Genomic DNA, 15,218 nt, shown 5'->3' with positions numbered 1-15,218 from the left:
CAGCGCTAAGGTTATTTAGCTAACCAGTAACGTAGCCCTGCACCTATCCTACCGCGGAGATGTACTCAGAGCCGGCTTAGTCATAAAAATCACAGCCGCAAGGAGGCACTAGTCCGGGCTGGGCCTAGCCCCGCATGTTACCATGAAACAACGTCGTCATCAAGTTTGTTTGTTTGCTTCCTAAATCCCGCAACAATTGATTGGCGGAACTTGGTACTGTGGGCTGTTTGCATCGCTCTTTGTCGGAGCCTCCCGCAATTCAAAAGCAACCAGCCATGGACGAAATCTGCCATAAGCCAATAACTTCTGCCGCCCGAGTTCATATTATGCAATTTGATAGGAACGAGAAATCCTGGCAAGACCGCAATCTCTTCCCTGATCCGTATCTACTCGCGCTGATCTCGCATGTGATAATTTAGCTACATCGACATCACCATGGGACAATTGTTAGCGCAAGACCCGAAACGGCCCCGATGGCCGATATTTTCTTATCGCTCGCCTCATGTTCATAACCTGGTCATCTACCTAAACATCTCGTTTCAGCAGTCTGAATGACAAACTTCAGCCTTATGGGCCCGGCCAAGAGTTTGGGCTCAAGCCCACTCAACGGTAACACATGGCCACTAAAACTTAATAATGCCAATCATGAGGGTACAGTGACATTGTAGAGAACAAAAAGTCTGAAGTAAGTAGTGCAACTGTACGGAGTACTTCTCTGACAAGCCCCATGGCCACATTGGCAGTCACCATGACAAAAGCACGAAAACCCGGGATCAACCGATGCCCCCAAACTCTTCTAATCATCGTCATCATCAATATCATTCACCCTTGTCCACGTTGGAGGTTGCTCTTCAAACTGCGGACTGTCATCACTATCAAGCTCAGCAGTGCTATTTCGCTCACCACTCGATTTAACCTCCGAAATTTGGTCCGTGTCATCGGCCACTAGGTCATCGAAATCCTGCAAATTGCTATTTCGTCTTACCCGAGCATGCACGATACCTGGAAATATTCTCTGCTCCATGAACGGGCCACCAAGACTTGATTGAGGATTCGTCTCTTGTGGAGTAGACGTAATCATGCCGTGGGCCGGGGTTGCGACAGCAGGCCATGTCTGCCTAGAGTCTAAACCGGGCTGTTGGGAATGGGCCATGCGATTCGCTGTTGGCGAATTGATCTGCGAGTATAGATCCACGTGAGATGTGGTAGAGGGCAGACGAGCTGAGTTGGTTGGGAAATTGGGAGACGAAGCGTTGCCGACGAAGTCGTACCCTGTTTCATGAATGACGGCAGAAGAAAGAGGTAGGTGCGAGGTGCCAGTGGCTCCAGCAGATACAGCTACTCCGGAAATGTTTGGGGACGCAGGCTGAGTTGACTGAGCTCCGTGCCACTGCTTATTGAGAGGGATCATGTTTGGTGTCTGCGGCTGAGTCAGTGGCGCCGTGTAGCGCTCAATCCTACCAAAAAAAAAGTAAGCTTCTTTCGTCCCGAGAACATTTAACAAGAGGAATGAATTAATTCATACATGCCAAGTTCTCCGAGTAAAGTCTCATGCCTGAATGCTTCTCTAATATCGGGAACGTTACTTTTGGCCATGTTATTTCCAGCTGCCCCGGGTAAATGGCAATTTTGGCCCAGCCATCTTTGTTTTAAGCATAGCTCAAATCCGCTCTGATCTACAGAGTGTTTAGCCAGCTCACACATGTCGACAGCGCTAAATTTGTAAATCTGCGCAGCAACGGCATACTCCTCAATCAACGGCTCCTTGGTAAAGGCAAATTGTAGTGGGTCATCTGTGGAAAGCGATACGTTCAAGCCTCTCCTAAAGAATGTGGCAAAGGGGTTCCTCTCATAAGTCAGAAACAAGGCATTGTTGCTCAATGGAGACATGGCAATCCCAATTTGATCAAGGTAAAATAGATATTGCAGCAGGGGCACTTTTCGAAGTAAAATGCCGTGGCTAATGCCAGCACAGCAGAGAAAGGCGGATGCAAGGTGGTCAGGATCGCCCGCTTCGCCGCAATGTGGCCGTAGAACGAAAGTGTTGAAACCACGTTGTTTCCGCCATGAATTCAACGACGCCATATTCGCAAACATAAAGTAAATCCAGTAACTATACGGCGGGTTTTGTTTAGTGTTCCATTGTTTGGGAATTGGGAATTTTCGATATAGTCGGCGTTCAGCTTTGCTTTCATCGTCGACACTGTCAAATCCGATAACGCGTTGTAAAAAGATGTGCAGTTTTGGATGGCTGCTTGGGTCCTGCGTCACTTCAAATAGTGGTTGAAAAACATTTTTGATGACCGCCTCGAAATCATCAACAATGCCGTTGGATTTGTAAACGTCATAAAGCCGAGGGACTTGGATAAGCCATCGAATGTTAGATGAGAAGAGCTTATTGTCTATCACCCATGCGGCCAGCTTATCCCATTCGTCCATGGAACGACCATATATAGAAATACGCCATTCAGCCATCTGATACTTGCTTGACTCAAGATCAGCAATGACTTCCTTGGTGATTTCAGCAAGGTATCGCCCTTTTATATAATTGTCTGTTTTGAGAAAAATTTCTCGCAGTCGAGATTCCCCTATAGGATTATATTTCAGGTTGAATTTATCAAAGCGATGGAAAGAATCTGTATGCGCCTAGACGACATTTTGTCAGTTCATGGTGAATGGAAGAATTTCTAGGAAGGCATACATGCATGTCGAGAGTATCAATACTTAAATCATACGCCGTAAGATTGATACTCTCGAAGACTTCGCGTAGTGTCAGGTGCTTTCCATCACGAAATAGAACAACTTCATCAGGAGATTTCTTCATTTTGCTCTTGATGAACCGTAAAAGATGTTTTTGGTTCATACATGCTGAGTGATGAACGTGGGTATCTACTTTTCGAACATTGTAAAAGTCTCTGTGGGGAACTTTCTTGCTATCAGCGATTTCTTGGTATTCATTAAGCAATGCATGAAGCTGGAATTTCCCCTCCAAATAAGAGAGTCGTTTGAATGCAAACGACTTGATGGGACCGTCTGTTGAAACATCGATAATAGTGTCTAGGTCCATGTAAAAGTCCCTTAAGGATGGTACTTGGACTATCGGCCGATTCAAGTCAGAAGCCTGAGAATTTTCATACACTTGATATACGCTGCTTTCATCCAGTTTAAAGGTAAAAGGCGATGCTTCTGGCAACGGCAAAATATCGTCCATATCAAAGTCCTCTCCAATATTCTGTCCTGGCTTTCGCTTCTTACGAGCTGGCGACATAGGAACCCCTTCACTCTCAGCAGAAGACGCCTTTACAGGCATGACCATGCTATTGGACATACTATTCGTACCCGTCGGATCTCCGAGTTCACCCCACGCTGGTTCTGGCGGCGGGGGATAAATATCCCAGGCAGACTCATCCCTGGGATTGTCGCCCACGCCCTGCAGCGAAAACTTGATATATCTGTGCCTTATGTCCAAGAGAGATTGGATCTTTTGACTTATAAGACGTAACTCCGCCGTAATCGCATCATCGCTTGAAGCAAACCCGCCAGCGCCTTGTCCGACTCCAAACCCCGCATCTGCACCATGTATCCCCTGCGAAGCCAGGAAGCGCGATTCAGGTCCATCGGGGCGCAAGGCATGGCTTCGTGCCGACTGTTCAGCAGCAGTCAGGCAGTCGCTATTTAGAACAGTCGTTGCGAGCGGCGTTGCGATCGCGTGGTGGGAGGGAAGAGACAGTCCATGGCCATGGCTGGTCGGTTGGGCAGAAGACTCGGAGTCCGTCATCGATCGAGGGACCAAAGGGGGGCTTTGCGGCGCGTCGCCATCAGAGGGCTTATATGCCTGCTGGTGGCGCTGGTAGAACAGTTTGGCTTCTGCATGGCTCACGGACTTCTCGTAGGCATAGTCATAGGTTGCTGTTCGTCGCTGTCGGTCTCGAGGCAGCACGGGCGAGGTCGCTCCCGTCGCAGCGTCATCGTCGTTCCCGCCGTCCATGCTGTCGCCTGGCGGGTCGCGGGCTGGGTGCGGTGTTGGTGCGTCGTGAGGCCCATCGTGGTTTGAGCTGTGGACTTTGCCGTGCGCTGGATCCAAAGCTTCGTTGCGACTTGGGTCCGCCATGGAATAATGCTCCGCTCCGCCGCAACGAGGTGCAGCGCGTTGCAGAAACAGAATGTCTGCACACGAACAGGAGTGTGTAGCGAAGGGACCAGGCCGCCCTCGAGGCGAGAAACTCTGCGGCGCGACGACGGACGGGATGCCAGCTTGCGTCGCGTTGACTTTGGTGGCGTCAGCGAGCTACGAATCCTCCGCGCCCAGCGACAGGGCGATCAGCCCAACCGTCCAGGCACGGCGCACACCGCACACACACCGCTTCCTCAGGCGCCGGGGCCAGTTGCAATCTCGATGGCACAGGGCTGTATTACATGAACATCGTTGCTACACTCGATTCGACACTATTTCAACGGGGTTTCGCTCCGCTGTCAATCGTGGTTTGTTAGATGCACCAGGGAAGGGCCCACGATATACGTAACTAGCTGCCCCAGTGGTAGGATTCGGTGTTGCCCCTCAGGCCGCATTCACACGGAATAGACGATCGGAGTACGCCGCAAGACTAGAATGATTGCAATGCGGGGTGCCACGGTCGACCACCCTGCCGATCTAAAATACTTGAAAGCCTTTCGTGTTAGCCAGAGAACACCATGAGGGTAGTTATGCCTGAGAGGTTGAGCTGTGGTTAGCATTCTCCCATGCTCTGCTTTGTGAGAAAGCTGACTGGGACTTGACTTGTTCCTATGATAGAATATAATTGACATGCTGTTGTCAAAAAGGTGTGTTGGTAATGATATCAGCCAGGAATCATTTTTATCAATCTCATCACCCTAAGAAAACCACATGATTCTCTAGGCACACAGTGCCCAATTCCAATACAAATGTAGCTTTGCTAGACAAAGCACATCATACCCAAATCTAACAAAGCATTCCAGCTTTGGTCTATGAAAGCCATGATTCACCATAGCACTTTCTTTATATGAGAGGAGAAGCAGAATAAGCTGATATGGCACTTTCCACCAATAGTTAAAAAGCTAGAGGTACAGTAAATAGGTTATTTGTGTTAGGAGTATTGGTACATGAGGGAATACCTTTAAGGAGTATTAAAGAATAGTAGACAAGGCAAAACAAAAAAGGAACAGCTGCTAAAAAGAAAAACAGAGTCGAATGTATGGAAATCGCGCGTGCAGCGAAACCATAACATTTCAACAACTCTCCGGCCACTCGATACTTGGAATCACAAATCTTCCGATTTGCTGACGTTTTGACAGCACTATAGGGTCAAAATAACACGAGAGGACCAAAGAAAAAGCCATCCTAGGCGAATTACAGCGCCCGTTAGTCTCGCCCCATGGAAAATCCAAGACTGTTGACAAAAAATGATGCAAATCGGTGTCCTTGAGCCTGGTGGTTCAAATGAAAAGCAACAGAGAGCTAAGCCATTAGCTGGGCGCACGGCTATATTTTAGGTAGCCAAAGAAGAGATGGTGTCATCTTTCCTTTGCAGGTTGCAGGAAACTTTTGTTGTCACAGAACGAGTTCTGCAATATTCGACTATGAAATCGAAAAGAGAAAAAGAAAAAAAGACAAAAAGATCAAATCAGGATACGGTTCCAGTTAGAAAATAAGCAACAAGAACCTATTGTATACAGACCCAGATCTGTAGACTGAAATTATTATTTGTGTTCTTGACTAGTGACTTGACAGCAAAAATCTCGTTGACTTTAACGATACCGAGCACGACGGGTCATAGGGCCTGGTGCACCTTCGCCATGATGAGGGATGGTTTCAGCTGGGTAATATTGTGGCTGTTCCTCGTATACAGGTTGTCTTCGGTATTCCATCTCGTAATCGACGTATTCTTTTGCCATGTCCCTGTGCACAGGACGCTCAATATAATAAGCTGTAGGATTTTGTTGCTCACGACCACTAACCCTAACCGGAATGTATTCTACTGCACCATCAAAAGGTCGATCTGTATACCTTGGATCGTCCATGTATTGATACTGGGAATGAGATGGGACACGGGTATAGGGACCTGTGTGTTCAAGTGGAACACGGTCGTAGTAACTTTCAGGTGGTGGATAGTCAGAGTATGTGGGTCTTCTGGTGCGAACCCTTGGACTTCGGTCGCGGTAATATGTTTGCTCCAGGGCCAAAGCATCATGAGCTTTGGGGGATCGGGATCGAGGTCGAAGGGAACCTTGGCGTTGGGCTTCGTATCGGTCAAACCTACTCTGAGGTCGCCGAGAGACATTTTCTGCCTGGTGTCGAGTGTCGGAATATGCAAGTGCTCTTCGTCCGTGTCTCGGTTCTGGAGATACCGCATTAGCATGCCTACCAGCCATAGTGTTCTCAACATCGACGCGCTGTTCGAATTCACGATATCCTCGTGCTGTTGTAGGGCTATTTGTCCGCGCACCCCAGCTTCTTCGTCCATCCCGAGGTACGTCCCCGGTCACACTGCCTTCCGCTGTACCGCCTACATCAGTACGCCAACGGCGCGGATCCATATCCTCTGGGTCGAGCCACTGGGCTCCTGAGGGTTCATGCGATCGATGAGCTTCGCCTGCTTTGGATTTATAATCGTCAGGATCCTGACCTGGTACAAAGCTACTGAGAAAGCGTTCTGCGGCGCTCAACTCTTCAAATGGCGAATTCGGTTTGGGTCTTGCTTCTCGGGGTGGAAGAGGCTCTGCCACTTCGCCATCTTCAGAAACATTTCTGCTCTGCACTTCGGATTGATGAATACCATGATGAGGATCATCTGGAAACCCAGAAATAGCCTCTGCCCCAGTCAGATCGGCCTTGGAGAGCCGTTCACTATATTGACGATTGCTTGATTCTAGCGAGGGTCCCTGCCGATGTGACAGTTTGTGGATATCAACCCGAGAATCTGGAGCAGACTTTTCAGCCAATAGAGAGGCCTGAATTGGATCTATATCTTGAATATGTGCCGAATTCAACGATTTGGGACGCATACGATGATTTTCAAGTCTGCTGCCTGGATCTCTGCCATGCTCAATGAACGCTGGTCTGTGAGGATCATATTCATCTTCCTTTGGGGATTCTAGATGTTTACTTCCGTCATTTAAAGGAGATTCGATAAACTTCGGGAAATCATCTACAGCCACCTCTAGATGACCATGATGGGAATCGCAAATAACATTTTCCGACTTAATACCCGCTGAGTGATGGCGTGGGCGTTTCCCACGCTCGCCAGCTGAGTGACCCCGAGGAGGGAGATCTTTTTTAGAATTCAAACCTTCACCCATGGAAGAATTGTCGTTGTCCGCCATATCTAAGGCTGTAGGACGAAATACCCAAGGGAAAGCAGCTACAATCAGCTGGAACTTCGTGGGGTCTACACCAGGCGTCTGGGCTAACGAAGAAATAACAGAATCGTCCGGTAGTCCGATCATTTTCGTTTTCCAATCAGGTGGAGGGTCGTCTCGACTTAAATGTACGGAAAGAAAATGGCTAATGACGGCCGGCAAAGTAAAAGGTTTCCGATCATGTCCGCGGCCGCGTCGTCCATGGGTTGTACCTGGAATAGTACATGTTTTGCAAACTAAGCCACTGAGATTTCGAATAGGCTTCATCTGCGGGTGCGTGTTGAGGGCGTCAGAGAACAGTGCCAAGGGGGGCTCATGGCCAAACCGTTCTAAAAATCGAATTACAACATGGTGTAACAAGACATGGGCTCTAACATTATGCGGCAAATCTTTGATGCCCGACGTGCCATTCCAAATAGCTCTGGCATGTTTGGCAAGCTCATCAACTTGAGCTTGGTAGAATCCGAAGGCTTGACTGTTGGGATTGGATTTATTCGAGGGTGCCGGCCCCGGGCGCGAAGTATGAGGGTTGCCAGAGAAGGCGGGTCCATATGATGGGGCATGGGGAGGACCGAAAGGAGCAGGATATGGTGCAGAGGGCATCGGCGGTCTTGCCTCGGGGCCAGCATATGGAGGTGGGTAGCCTTGGCCAGGATATGGGGATCCATATACAGGGTTAGGAGGTGGAGGCTGGGCATGTGGATCGAATGGCCCATTGGGAGGATAGCCAGACGGTGGACCAGGGTAAGGATAATTTCCTTGTTGAGGGGGGTAGTACTGCGAAGAAGCAGGAGAAGGAGGGCGATAGGGTCCTGATCCATATGCATATGGGGTTCCATAAGGGGTCCTCCTATATGGCGCGGGTGAGATCTGGGGGTATGGGTCGGGGCCAAGTGAATTCCCTTGATAACCATGGTGGGGTTGTCCCATTGTTGGACGAGGCATTGCAAACATGAATGCTCTAGCAGCATTTGGATTGGGGTGGAAGGGTGGTTGTTCAGGCCATTCCGCACGCCAATGCACAACAACACTACCAAGGCTAAGCACACTTGTATGCTTTGCTGCGTAATGCTGGACGACTCCCTCAAATCCATAATATTTGGAGTTATTCTCACAACCATTGCAAAGGAAAAGCTCTTTCTGATGAGGGTCGGTTAGAGGTTTTATTTTTTGGTCAAAAATCCATTTCATGTTCTCAAGAATCAACTTCCGTGTAGGCGGTGCGCCTGGTTTGTCTTCCTCAATTGGCTTGCCCAGGCCACGCGAGATTGCATCTTGCTTGGTGATGTTATTATAGAACTTATCGCGAACGTACATCAGTACATCAGCGGCAAATTTGGGGCACTTGTCCTTTGTTACTCCCTCACCATCTCGCCAGCCCTCGCGAATTATTTGATCCGCATAAGTGGCCATGCGCTCTCGAATAGGTCTCTGGATATCATCCCATTCCTTGTCCAATAACTCCTTTGCTTCTTTCAACTGAGCTTCTTGTTGTCGGCGTTCTTCTGACTTTGCCTGGAGAATTTTGTCTTGTTGAATGCGTTCCTGTTCACGACGCTCGGCGACATCTCTTTGAGAAAGTAGACGCGGTTTAAGAATTTCCCAATCACGATCAGTAAAGGGGTGGGGGATTTGGATTGCTGCTTGAAATGAATCCATGTGGCTAAGGACTGATGCACTTAATGGTGGATCAAGAGTCGCGCACCTGCGCTCAATCTCTGCTTTCCTATTGAACTTCGCTTCGTTGACTTCTCGAATACTCCGCTCGGATCGGTGATGCAGGGACGGTTGCACGGAATTGCCAGTCGTTTTTTGCGCCCCAGAACTCAGGGGTCGTGAAGGAAGAGCAGACCCTGCATCAAAGTTTAGTATCATCCTAGAGTAGCACACTCAAAGGTTAAGCGTCGGATACAGCCGACACCTTAGCATTTAAGAAACAAAACAATTGGTTGGTAGTTGCGGTATACCATGACCAAAATATTACAGAACAGAGACCGGAATTAGCTTACCATGAGAGTTCGTAGAGAATGAAGGGCGGCCAGGGCGACTCGGAAAATTGCAATTCGGAGAGTTATTGGATCCAGCTGCATTGGAACTGTGTGGAACGGTTTCAATATGATCTGGCTTATTGGGTCGTCCGTTTTGGCCCTTGAGGGTAGCCCAAAAAGTACGAAGGCTACCAGTAGCTTCCCATTGTTCCCATCTGGCGGAATCAGCAATTTTCTCTTTCCCATCACCTTCCAGTCCCTTAGCCCATTCTTCTGCAGTTGCAGCCCCAAGGACTTTGACTTCTTCAAACTTATCTTTCATGGCCTCAATTTGGGACTTCAGATAAAACTTGGTTAAGCTCAAGCCAGAGGGCACTTGTGACGACCGAAGAATGACAGAGGAAACAAAATGCATCGAGGACGTGAAAAAAGCAAATGGAATAGCAGGAATAAGAAGTGTTGGCAATGTGGAAGAAAAAAGAAGGTCCATTTCCTATAGTCCAGTTAATGTTGGAACAAGAAAAAAATGCAGTTTGAATAACCACGGACCTTTTCACAATTTTTTTGAAGGCAGTCACTACATGCCCGAACGGCAAACGGCCATATAATCCGAGTTCCATTGGGACCTGGGCCGCCTTCCCATAAGGAACCGTCGAGCGAAGAGAAAGAAGATTTCTTGCAGAACTGACACCCAGTTCCGCAGACAAGTCGCCACATATCCAGTTCAGACAAAGAAGAAAGAGGACGCGGCATACCAGGGTGAAATGTCTTTCGGGATGAAGACCAAATGTGGTTGGGATGAATAAACTTAAGCAAGCCGCGAGTTGAACGCTTAACAGGTGCATCTGTTAGCAAATTCTTGAATGTATTATTCACCTTTAGAAGACGTCCCAATGATACGGGAGGAAGAAATGTGAAAACGTGCTGCCACATTTCCCCTGGAAGATTTGACCTATCCAGGGGAACTGCAAGTGAACTAGACTGATTTGCACTGAGTTTAAGACGCTTGTTGGGGTCCAGCGGATGAATGCCTGTGGGCAACTTGGAGCCATTCTCTGCGACGTTATAACCGTCATTGTTCTCAGGATTAGACCCTTGGTCTATCGGTGGGTTATCTGGGGCATTCCGCTTTCTTTTCCGTTGCTGGTCAAGAGATGTATCCTGCTTCGGGGACTCTGGGGGACAACATAATGTGCCATTTCGACTCGAGAATGTACCCGTAGTTCGCTGGATAGAAACGGACGTCTCCATGGCATCGGAAGCCTCAGCTTGATCATCTGGTGACGGTGAACCTTGGCCTAGGCTCCGGGCTGCGCCTTCCATGGGGTCCTCCAGGGAATCCGCCGAATAGGGGTCGAAGGGGGAAGAACCCGAACTTTGGGGAGACCCAGATTGATTCGTCATCGTTCGCAGAAAATACCTGCAAAATGGCAGCAGTAAACTGAGCCCTATGAGGAGTTGGAAACCCCCAGGCGGGGCTGCTCAACATAAAAAGTGGAAAACACCAAATATGAGACAACGATGGTGCAGAAAACTTATTGGAAAACAAACGAGTTCCCAGGCTGGTGAGAAGATGTCGGCACAGATCAGACAAGGAGACCTAATAACCTTGCTGCATTCTAAAGTGTCAAACACCGTCAAGCAAAGTAACGAGGCAGACGTATAAGATTCCTTGTTGCTTCCACGGTTTGCCAGAAGGCCAAAAAGGAAGCAAGATTATACCTTGGATACTGGACAAGTTTTGTAAAATGAGAAGAGCAGTTTACAATTACACTTTGTTCAAGGTGTAGTGAAATGGAAGGGGTGAAGGAAATCAACAGCCACACATAAAGAAGCACAAGCAAAAATAAAATGACAGTGAAAATGTGGAATAAAATGTAAAGGTCGGGGATGCGGATGCGAGGCGAGAGAAAGAGGTGAGGTTGAGGTTGAGGGGCAGGGTAAGATGAAAACCTGCGCGGTAACTGGAATTGGTTTAGCGCCTTTCGCTTCACTTTGGGCCGTCAAATGATTGGCTGGGAGCGCACTGCATCCATCAGGCCTCGAACACATCGAAGTGCTCCGTATCATATCAACGAACACAGGGATGCCGGCAAGTCTGTGGATGCGACTGACTGTGGTGACAATAATTTAAGGGCGGCTGATTTTGAACTTAGAAACTGAAACATTTGTCGCCAGTCTGTCTGCTACCGCAGCGCAACCAGCGAACTTGTCTACACAACACGGGCGGGGCCGATAATTGACGGGATGTTCAATCCAGGCCTGAGAACCCCATGGAAATACGGAGTACTAGGACAACTACCCAGGACGAGCCGGGGCAGGAGGACAGAGAAGCTTGGCATCACGCTCGCGTGGCAGAGCCTCCGGCTTGGCATGCATATCGAGGGAGCCAACATATGATCTTTGATTCTTCAAATCCCAGGATGGCATCTCTGATAGAAACAATAATGACCCAATTGTTCTACGCAAAACAGCCCCAGGACAACTAGTGCTTTAAGACATGCGATTTCAGCTAGTAATATTTCATGTCGCCACAAATGCCATGTCGTGAGTCGGCTCAGCATCCGCCTAGAGGTTACTATAAAGGGTTGAAAATATCCTGTTTTTATGTTAAAAGAGCACATATCAGTACATTGTTGTGAGAGATAAAGGCCTTTTCTTGTAAGCCAATACAGAACAATAGATGTAACCACTGCTGAGTCATCAGATGGTACCCGGCAAAGGCAGCGAGGCGTCATCCCGAGTTGGGCCTAGCGGCAATGTCTGCCCATACTGTAGTAATACCTTGATGCAAGCCGTTTCATGCCCTATTGCATGAGTGTCAATGCTACAAATTACCCTCTCTGCTATCATTATCCAATTGATAGCTAGGCAATATTCGACTGGATATTGCCTACTGCATCCAACAATAGTCTTGGCTTCGACCGAATAAACAAGGCTTCGCTGTTTTTAACTGCCTGGTGCAACACATAAGGCACCCACGAATCCCTCTCTTCATCCACATTGAATCTCTACTACACCAGCAGCCCCCAACTTTGTCCTCAAACTTGCAAGTAAACATGGCTACCCTCAATCTTTCGACAAATGGCCATTCAATATCAAAGAGCTACCAGTCTGTCATTAACGCCCCCCCACCTTCGGGCCCCGCGGCGAATTCCGAGACCTACGGGCAGTGGGCTGTCTTTACTGTTTCTGCCCCTCTTGTCAGTGCTTTTCAGGACTCTTCTGGAAAGGAAAGCGTATTGAAGGTCCATACCACCGGAGGTTTGTTTCCCACGGCTTTAGTGCCTATATTGTATTGGCACCACTCTGTCTGACGATTTGCGGATAGAGGGTGAATTGGTAGATCTGATCGACGAATTCTCGGAAGGCAAAATTCAATTTGCCTATGTAAAAGTGAAAGATCCAAATAGCAGCCTCCCAAAGAACGTCCTTATTGGGTGGTGTGGTGAAGGCGTCCCCGAGCGGACAAAGGGTTATTTCACTAGCCATCTCGCTGCTGTGGCCAAAGTTCTCCATGTAAGCAGAAATTAGTGGCCTCAATAGTGGAGCGCGTACTCATTGATTACAGGGTTACCATGTACAAATAACCGCCCGATCGGACAGAGACCTTACGCCTGAAAGCATTACTCAGAAAGTGGCCGATTCCTCCGGCGCCAAGTATTCTGCCGGTTCTGCTCCTCCCCCTACTACTTCGACGTCGAAACCCCCAGTGGCATTGAAACCCGCTTTTACGCCCACCCGCACTGCTGGGTCATTCCGGCCACTAACCGGCACTCATCGTGGAGACACACCAAGGAATGAAGTTGTGGACGAAGACGGGTGGGGTGCCGATGCGCCTCCTGTGACAAGAAGCCAACTTGAGAAAGTACAATCAGCCTATCAGCCAACAAAAGTCGACATGAAAGAGCTTATGTCACAGCAATCGTCAACGACATCCTCCAAACAAGAGCAGTCAACTGACAGTACCCTTGGAAATGTGGTCAAAGGTGATTACCAGCCAATTGGGAAGGTCAATATTGCAGAGATTCGACGGCAGGCACGAGAAACTGGAGAACTGAAAGATGATCGTCCGGAGCCTATCAAAGGGTCGTATGAGCCTATCGGTAAGGTTGATATCGCTGCCATTCGTGCGAAAGCACAAGGAGGAGAACCAGTTCGGTCACCGTCAAACAGGATATCACCTGCTGAGACAGGAGAATCCGCTGGTAATGCCGAGCCAAGGTCCCTTGCCGAGCGTTCATCCGCATTCGTCTCTTCTGAACGTCTCACAGCACTTCCAAAACCCAAAGTAGCGAAGAAATTTGGTGGAGCGTCGTCATTCACTGGTACAAAAGCCCCTCTCCCGGGTGGATTTGACCCAACAGGAGTCCCTGAGGCCCCTGTCGTGGGAAGCGCAAGCCGAACGTTCGCTGATGTGGGTGGGAAAACTCCCGCTCAGCTCTGGGCCGAAAAGAAGGCGCAGCAGGGCGGTCTCAGCCCTACCCCCCAGCAAAGCGCTCCATCACTTCAAAACCAAACCAGCGGAGAGGCTGGTTGGAAAAGTTCATATACTGGAAAGACGTGGGCTCCAGTCCAAACTACGCACACTGGCAGATCATCCACAGGTGCTGTTTCAGAACAGAACACTGGCGAGCGAGAACCTGAGAGGGAACTTCCCGACACAGGAAACGTTGGTTCAATCCGTGATCGCTTTGCAAACACGCAGCCGATGGGAGCAGCTCCTCCCCCAGCTTCCACATACCAGCGAGCGGCACCCTCTCCGCCACCTTTGGCGGCCGAGACAAAGCCAACCGCAATCCGCACGGTTCCAATTCCTGGCCTTTCCTCTAACGTCAAGGAAAGCCACGAGGATATTCACCAAGATGTGCCGCCTCCTCCGCCGCAGCGGCGCTCTCCTTCCCCTGAGGCCCCTGCGGACATTCCAGCCACTTCACCGATTCGTGTAGCCATGCCAGTTGGCCGCGGCCCAGCGGGTAGTCATGTCACAGATGCTCATGAAGAACAATTCTCCTCGCCTGCTCCACTTCCCGCCAAGTCCATTGCAGAGCACGCTCCTAAAGAAGAGGCACTTGAGGTTGAGCCCCCGCACGACCCTGCTAGAGCTGTTTCCCAGGCTATGCCTGTTCCTCAAGCTACTGCAACCGGTTCTGGTATTCGTGCTCTCGTACAATATGACTATGAGAAAGCAGAGGATAACGAGCTCGAGCTTCGAGAAGGAGAATATGTTACTAATATTGATATGGTTGATGAAGATTGGTGGCTCGGAGTGAACGCCCGAGGAGAGCAAGGCCTCTTTCCAAGAAACTATGTTGAAGTTGTCGAGGAGAGTAGTTCCACCCATAAAACGGCTGCGGCTTCGGCTGCGACTGGAACTCATGCCATCCAGCAGCCTGGACCAGCTCAGCAGACTACCGGGGCACCAACTTCAGCCAAAAGTCGGGGTCCTACTGCAACAGCTTTGTATGACTATGAAGCAGCTGAGGATAATGAAATTGGATTTCCGGAGGGCGCAAAGATTACCAATATTGTAAGTTGCGTACTGAATTTAAATCTCGCGACTTTCGACCTTTTTTTTTGTGTTTGGCTCAGAGATACTGACGTGAGGTTTTCTCTCACAGGAATTTCCAGATGAAGATTGGTGGCATGGTGAATTTAAAGGTAAAAGTGGATTGTTTCCAGCCAACTACGTCCAACTTGATGAATAAACGGCTTTATCCGCCTCATGCCAATTTGAAGTCCAAATTCTCTAGTCGTCAAAGTAGTAACAAGCTCTCAATCGCTTCTTGCTCTCACCAACCGCGTGTTTTCGCATTATGGACTTGAGTTTTTCTCTTTTATTTGCTTCTTGGC

The 15,218-nt window shown here is 49.0% G+C and overlaps 3 protein-coding genes across 3 annotated transcripts; 1 reads left to right on the top strand and 2 right to left on the bottom strand.

The window, feature by feature from the left end:
- Positions 1–796: 796 nt before the first annotated feature.
- On the bottom strand, positions 797–3,988 carry AMD1 (AMP deaminase; the record flags this gene model as incomplete). Its single annotated transcript, XM_049252753.1, has 3 exons — positions 797–1,457; positions 1,526–2,646; positions 2,702–3,988. The coding sequence occupies 3 exons, from the start codon at positions 3,986–3,988 to the stop codon at positions 797–799; spliced, it is 3,069 nt and encodes a 1,022-aa protein (XP_049108252.1).
- A 1,778-nt stretch (positions 3,989–5,766) lies between these two features.
- Positions 5,767–10,769, bottom strand: LOZ57_003704 (uncharacterized protein; the record flags this gene model as incomplete). Its single annotated transcript, XM_049252752.1, has 3 exons — positions 5,767–9,230; positions 9,387–9,858; positions 9,915–10,769. 3 exons carry the CDS (start codon positions 10,767–10,769, stop codon positions 5,767–5,769), a joined length of 4,791 nt encoding a protein of 1,596 aa, XP_049108251.1.
- A 1,655-nt stretch (positions 10,770–12,424) lies between these two features.
- On the top strand, positions 12,425–15,073 carry ABP1 (actin binding protein; the record flags this gene model as incomplete). Its single annotated transcript, XM_049252751.1, has 4 exons — positions 12,425–12,629; positions 12,697–12,884; positions 12,937–14,895; positions 14,987–15,073. 4 exons carry the CDS (start codon positions 12,425–12,427, stop codon positions 15,071–15,073), a joined length of 2,439 nt encoding a protein of 812 aa, XP_049108250.1.
- Between the last annotated feature and the right edge of the window lie 145 nt (positions 15,074–15,218).

The sequence above is a fragment of the Ophidiomyces ophidiicola genome (genome assembly GCF_022830035.1).
Source record: "Ophidiomyces ophidiicola strain CBS 122913 chromosome Unknown scaffold_13, whole genome shotgun sequence".
In the NCBI taxonomy this organism is placed as follows: Eukaryota; Fungi; Ascomycota; class Eurotiomycetes; order Onygenales; family Onygenaceae; genus Ophidiomyces; species Ophidiomyces ophidiicola.
Note: the sequence above shows the minus strand (reverse complement) of the source record. Positions and strands in the feature narration are given on the sequence as shown.